The sequence below is a fragment of the Photinus pyralis genome, unplaced genomic scaffold (genome assembly GCF_008802855.1).
Source record: "Photinus pyralis isolate 1611_PpyrPB1 unplaced genomic scaffold, Ppyr1.3 Ppyr1.4_LG1, whole genome shotgun sequence".
Lineage (NCBI taxonomy): Eukaryota > Metazoa > Arthropoda > Insecta > Coleoptera > Lampyridae > Photinus > Photinus pyralis.
In genome coordinates this window covers 40241626-40248911 of record NW_022170249.1, presented here as the reverse complement: position 1 = coordinate 40248911, position 7286 = coordinate 40241626, and the positions used below count along the sequence as shown (strand labels likewise).

General features: G+C 34.1%; 1 protein-coding gene across 1 annotated transcript; it reads right to left on the bottom strand.

Annotated features, from left to right (window-relative positions):
• Nucleotides 1–5301: 5301 nt before the first annotated feature.
• Nucleotides 5302–6957, bottom strand: LOC116180374 (retinol dehydrogenase 13-like). The gene is made up of 5 exons (XM_031500342.1): nucleotides 6827–6957; nucleotides 6600–6765; nucleotides 6126–6552; nucleotides 5868–6075; nucleotides 5302–5819 (listed from the first exon to the last, which is right to left on the bottom strand). The coding sequence occupies exons 1-5, from the start codon at nucleotides 6922–6924 to the stop codon at nucleotides 5720–5722; spliced, it is 999 nt and encodes a 332-aa protein (XP_031356202.1). The 5' UTR covers nucleotides 6925–6957; the 3' UTR covers nucleotides 5302–5719.
• Between the last annotated feature and the right edge of the window lie 329 nt (nucleotides 6958–7286).

The following is a 7286-nucleotide window of genomic DNA, read 5'->3' as shown; positions in this document are numbered from 1 at the left end:
CTTTGGAGTATATATTCAAAATTAATCGGAATTAATACAATCGGTCAAGTTCCTCGTACGTTATTTACACTTTAAAGGTTATGTTTAGTTTTGATTTGACGGATACCGTTGACAGCAAAAAAGCGAGGGGTACCAATCCAACAAAATAAAAAAAATAATGCGTTTCTATTTCTTTCAGCATCATTTCTGTCTAGAAACGCACGCAAACTGGGCCAATCAAGTACGGTTTTGGTATTGTTTCCACATCGAAATAGAAAAATGTAATTTTTTATTTTGTCGATTTCTACGATTTTGAAAAACGGAAAGTTATAATATAAGTAATATAGGAAAGAGGGGTACTCTTTGGTAATAGTATGAACAGATGCAGTATTTTTTTCTCTACAAAAACTTCTTTAGACTTTTGCTCTAAAATAATTAGGGGAGCTAGTAATTGACTATAAAGAAATTACCATTGACATCCCTGTGCTGCGTCGTGCTAGGCACCACCCTGTATAAGGCTGTATAAGGATTCACTATAGCATAAAATACCCCCAGCCAACAATTCCATACATTAACAGTGATTGTATTAACGAGAAATACAAAACACATATGTTGAGTGAGTACGATAGGTCGTAAGTGTTTAATTTTAGATAAAACTGCCCTTCTCTTCACTGGTCAACAGGCCCTAAAATGTCAACTAAATCAATTTTTTAAACATATTCATGTTTAAAGCACGCGAGCGCTGAAAGTAATGCACCTACATCGGAAAAAAGAGTATGCTCTATATTCAATGTGGAATATCGACGTAAATATCGAAAATACAAAAAAAGTGCATACCATCTTTTTTATACAAAATTTTATTATCTTTCTTTTTTTATATGAAACTTTACTTGCTAGAATGCACGGTTACCGAGATATCAGCGAAAAAGTGATTTGGAGCACCTTTTTTCCAAGATGGCGGCTCCAGCCATTGGAGTTTTGGTCCCGACTTTTAGTATGTTCGAATACAAGCCCTAATGTACCTCTATACCAATTTTCAGCTTTCTTTCAATTACTTCCGCTATTCGTGGAAATTTGATCTAATTTGACTGTACTATTAATGCTTGGGAATCAGTACCTACCTAAGAAAATTTAACCATGGATAATCTTCGGGAGAGGTTGTGTGTATTTGAGTAGCGACTGAATGATAGAAGTTTCTCAAATAGTTCTACTGAGGATGCTGCCTATTTTGAAAGTCAAAATTAGCCTAATGAACCCAAGCAGGGGAATGGTCACGGTAAGGGCGGTTGGAGTGACGACAAGTCAAAGAAGTGTGTCCCAAAATATTAGAAAGGTTATAAGCGGGACTGTACGAATCCAAGAAGCCAAGTCTGACCAGTTAGGAAGGATCTGAGTTTGTCAGCCAATCGGATATCGCAAAATGTGTGGATTCCCCCAATTTTTGGATTGCAGATACCGGTGCAACGCAGCACATGACCATGAACAGTAATTGATTTTCTACTTTTGAGGATTTTTTTCCCAGAAAAGTACGTAAATGATCAATTAATGAAGGCGCTTGGCAAGGGCATTTTCAACATTGAAATGATTGTCAATGGTAAGAGTAAAAAGGGTTACCGAAAGGATGTGTGGTTTGTTCCGGAAGCGGGTAAAAATTTGTTCTCGATGACTTCTGCATCTGCTCTGGATAAAGAGTAATATTCGGTTCTGAATAGTGAGAATCGCTACATTTACAATGACAAGGTTTTGTTTGCTCAATCCAAGAGATCAAATGGGCTGCTCATCATGAACATGAGAGTGATTACACCGACATCGGCTGAAAGTCACATTGTAATTTCACGTAAATTAAAAATGTATGTGCTATTTCGGACCTTTCACTATTAACGACAATGCAGTCTCATTTTTAAATCACGATTAGTTTTGTTGGATTCTAGCCCAAAGTTCATTTGTCAGAATTTAGTGGAAGCCGCTTTGGAATTTGAGGATTTTAAAATTACCCACTGTCTGTTAGGAGTTATAAAAATAACTGAGATCAGTATCGAATCTTCCCTCTGTGCAGGTATGAAGATATGCGCTGGGAAAATTATAATTAAAGAGCTAGCTAGGTAGTGTTTGGTGTATGGTCTTCTTTGGCCTGGAATCAATGCGCAGACCAATATAACACTAAAAAATTCAAAAAATTTTAAAATTGATTCAAATATAATTAAAAAAATTTTAAAAAATTCAATATTCTATTTAGTTTTGAACAGGGTCTTGAATTATATTTGCACCGTTTCTTAAACCTTTTTTATTTTTTTACACATTATTCATTGTGTTATTATTTAAAGATGTAATATACTATCTTAAAATATACAGAGTGTTCCATGGCTTTCCTACCTGACCCCGTATACTAATTTTGAAAACGGCAGATTATTCAACAATCATTATTAACAAACGTTTGTAATAAACATTTTTATAAAACAATATGTGGCGATGGCAAGGTAGCTATGAGATGGGTTGCTAGGGAGACGAAAAATAACAACGATCAAGTAAATACATTTTGGAGATTTGCTGTGATTATAATTTGATATTGAATTAATAAAGAAATGTTAAATAAACAATATTTCCTAAAAATATACGTACCTACCTACAACGTCATTCTGAAATTGCATTTTTTTAACTTTTCTCCGCATCTCTTAAACAAGGGAATATTTACAATTTGATTTTCCCCTTTTAGTTTGACCCTCGGTTTGACCCAAAAAGACCCATGACATGACAAACTTGCTACTGCATAATTTGTTATACCCTCGGTTATACCTACTTAGTTGATGGTTCCTGTATCGTGGTTCCAATACGGCAGATTTTCAGATTAATCGGTTAAGTACTGTGGTGGGCGGTATCGATACATTGGATTCCGGACGATTGCAGATTGCAATTAATCACGTTTGCGTCATAATGGGATCTTCCCCAAATAGAACACACGCGGTGGTTTGTCTAGTGCCTTCGTGCACTGTCCCTGATAGAAACCAAGAAAACAATTTCAAAAAAATTAGACAAAAAAAACCGAGTGGAAACACTTAGCTATTGTCCATCTGTATCTCGATCTGTACGTCCGATTCTGAAACAACTTATTGCGGGAGAGGCCTCCCCTAAGGACTAAGGTGCATTGTTTAGACACTCCCGAGGACACTCGTTTTGACCGAGGTTTAGACAAATGATAATCAAGAAAAGAGAATCGGAGGCAAAAAATTTAGGAAAATTCGAAACTTCCAATTCCACGGCAAATTAAGAACGATATATGTACCTACATCTATTACATTCATTAAAATTGGTTTGCGCATGCGTGAATGCGTGACTAATTCCATTTTTTAAACAAACCTTTTGATTCATAAATATTACAACTATGAACTACCTGCAGTTAAAACTTTTTTTAAAATCTTAAAAATAATCAAGTCACACCCGCTTGCTTACACTAAAAAAAAAACAATTTTAATTTTAATAAATCCTGGAATAAATCACGTATGGAAAAACAAGTGAATTAGTTAGGTACCTTATTTATTTAAAAGGAATGTTGAGTAATTTATTTTTTGGGTGGGTTTTGTATGAGCATTTTTAAATTCTTTGATAAAAGTGTATTTAAACAATAGCCACTTAGCTACCGCTAGGAAGCTAAAAATGCTCACGCCGACTCAGTAGTAAATGTCGAGTAAAAGCTTATAATGTTTTTATCGGTAGGTATATTGAGAATGATACTGTCAATTGTTTTCTGTTTTCACCATTGTAATCAACTATAGTAATCAGCGTCAAAAAACCAACCTTATAATATGTATCACCTTCTTATAAAAACGAAGGCAATAGTGCCCACTTAAGTTTGAAAGGCCCTGTATAGACCAAAGGCAGTTCTTTTTTACTATAATCGTATTATATTTTACATTCTGATATTAATTCAAATTGCAACATTTATATTAGAGATAATTCAAGTCTCGTTAAAAAAGGAGACCTTTCTCAACCTTTACATTTCCTAACTGATTAATCAGTTTTGTAAAACTCTCTCCTAAACCTACTTTACGTCTTATTAGAGAAAGCACAAAAGTGATAATATTCACATTTCTAATGTGTATTATTCATGTAATGCTTACACCATATAAGGCTTAGTATAATGGAAGTACCAATTAATAATACCTACATGTTTTGCCTTTGGCTTGGGCAGGTGGGTATGACAAACGGATGAAAAATTTAAGAAAAAAAACTCGTATAAAACGTGATTACCGCACTATGAGTAATTGTGTTTATTTTTAATAGCAAATATAAACAATAAATAAATACAATTGCCATGTCCATATGTTGACAGTAGTAGGTATTCCAGCATATTATAAAAAAAAGAAGCCAAAAGTGCCTATGAAAAATAAGTGACCTTTCTCTACGTGGGGTAGTCTACCCTTTGATAAATTATATACAGGGCCCACAAAAACGAAATCGGGTTACTTCACTACCTGCCTACTGCCTATGTTTATTTAGCCTTTATAACCTAACTGCAGTGGCTGATTAAAAGTAAAGCACTTATTATGTTAACAGTAATACCTTTACTTTAACATAATAGTAGGAGATATATTCAAATATGTAACCTTTTTGTCGTGCCAAAAGTGTTTTAACTATTTTTTAACGTATCGTAAAACATAAGTACTTTCCTATCAATTTCCACAACGTTATTATCAATACGACGAAATTCAAACACTTACCAGGTATTTAAATGCTTATTCCAAGAACACTAGTATCACATGCTCTTCGAAAAGGAACAATTCACGACGTAAAAATGCACACCAAACTAATTATTCCTTGAAATTTTGAGCAACACATGAGTAGCCATTACAACTTACGTATTTTAATTATACTATCGTCACGGCAATTCGTGCAAGGCGACATCTGTTACTCATTCTTGCTACTTAACGGGGAAGATAAAAGTGTGTACTCCAATTAAGTACATTTGATCGAAATTAGACATGGTAAACTTTCATAATATAAAAAAAATATCTAGGTGGGCGGTAGGTAAACTTAATAAATAAGTACTGCGGCTCGGAAAGGAGAAAACACATACATGTAGGCAATTACATAAATATAGGCAACTTATCATACATGCCACAAACACCAATCAATTATGTCTCGATTACTCCACTGAGTTACGAAACATGTCTCTTAAGTCTCAGATCACAAGGGGAATTACTTTCGAATTTAATGCCGATCTTATACGATGAAGCATGATTTTCGTAATAAATTCAATGACTGATAAAAGTTAATTTTAGTTCAGACCAATTAGTGCAATATACATATATTTCAACTAAATGGAAGACTAACAAAATGTTGACTGGATGTTTATAAACGATGGAGGTACATATGGATGCAGGTACAAAATTTAACAATTTCCTAAACATTATATCGTCATTACTAGTAAACAATATTAAATGATCCACTGAAATCAAAATCTGTTATGGCTACAATAAGATGTGCAAATGTTCAATGATTCAGTGGGGTCATATACTAGAAGTTATTTGCAACCTATATACTGAGAAGCTATAAGTATTTGCCAAATTGCATCTTTTTTTATTATGGCTTGTGCATTTGATATGATACAAAGAATCATTTTGTAACGGTGTAACAGAACGAGTATGTACAATACTGATAGTAAAGTAAAACAATATAACAAATTCAGATATGTACAGTACATTATGAAGGACTTTAGTTAAACTACTCCAGTTCTGTAAATTTATTATTGTAATAGTCGCGTCCATTTTTCACTCACAGCCCATAACCACTTAGCAGTCTGATCATCATCAGCAGCATTAGACACTTTAGTTTCCTTATAATCCCTAAGAACAAAGTTACCACAAAATTTACGAAGAATTAGATTGCCTTACTTAAAGTATTTTCCAGAGACATTATTTAATTCAGGATCTACAGCTGTGTATATGACAGTTTGGGCACCTTGTCTCGACGACTTTATAAATGGCCACACAAACGGCTTTATAAAGATTGTAGCCAACCAACTCTTATAGAAGCCCATATGACGAAATAATTCGGTATCTACAATACCTGGATGCACCGAATTAACAGTCACATTAGTTCCTAGATGATTGCAATAAGGTTATACAGTATTCATGGGGATTATTAATTACCTTTTAATCGATTGTTCAATTCCTTCGTAAAGAGTATATTGGCCAATTTACTTTGAGAATATGCAGTGCCGGGATCATACTCTTTATCACTATTTAAATCTAATTTATTAATGGTTCCTCTTTCATGTGCAACACTTGAAAGGTTTATAATTCTACTGTGAGCTGGAATCTTTAACTTATCCAATAATAAGTTGGTCAATAAGAAGTGTCCAAAATGATTAACCCCAAGCTGCATCTCAAAACCATCCTTCGTTTTAGAATCTTTCGGTGTACGCATTACTCCGGCATTATTAATTAAAATATCCAACTGTTTTTCCTCTTTGTTAAATTGGTTAACAAACTGTCTTATTGAATCTAACGACGCTAAGTCACACTTTCGGCAATAAACGTACTTATTTTTTGTATCTAAAACTATCTTTTCCCTAGCCTGAAATAGTAGATTACAATTTACAATAAAAGTACTGGGCACCTTACAGCTTCGCATCTCTGCATATCTCTACATGCCATGTATATTTTCGCTTCCCGTTTTGCTAATTCTAACGACGTCTCTTTTCCGATGCCAGTGTTTGCACCTGTTATGATGACAACCTTTCCGTTTAGAGATACTTTCTTTCGGTATGTCTCGCCTCCAGCCCATTCTCTGTTGAAACATAATTTCAATCGTTTCCTTTCAAAACGTGTCGGATTAGGTTTCAATATACTTTATTAAGCAGACAACTCCAATCGCTGCGGCTACACTACTACCATAATAGACCGGTTTGGGAATTTTGTAGTTAAATAGCTTTTTGCTTCCAGACATTTCTAGGTTATATCAGCCTTACAAAAAGATAGGTTAGGTGTTATTTTGTTTTTATTTGCGATGTTGGCAAGTGTACACATTGTACAAGGAGTTTCAAAAGTTAGAACCGTCCGTACGAGTGAACAAGCATGGAGATTCTTTTAAGTAAATATAAACGTGGCATAGTTCTAAATCTACCACATCGCAGCATTAGGGAATGGAGACTTAAATGGCATTTCCACATGCGGTTACTTGATTTTCTAGTAAAGCATAAAATACTTTTTACCCTTGTCAGTTTGATTTCGAATAGGACTTTCCACTCAAAATGCAATTCTTAATTTTATAAACAGTATGGTAAAAAAAATGGATAAGGTTTTTTTCGA

Coding starts and splice junctions, on each gene's coding strand:
- LOC116180374 (XM_031500342.1), bottom strand. CDS start 6,924: ATGTCTGGAAGCAAAAAGCTATTTAACTACAAAATTCCCAAACCGGTC. Junction 6,553..6,599: donor ATATGCAGAGATGCGAAGCT/GTAAGGTGCCCA, acceptor CTACTATTTCAG/GCTAGGGAAAAGATAGTTTT. Junction 6,076..6,125: donor ATTGAACAATCGATTAAAAG/GTAATTAATAAT, acceptor GCAATCATCTAG/GAACTAATGTGACTGTTAAT.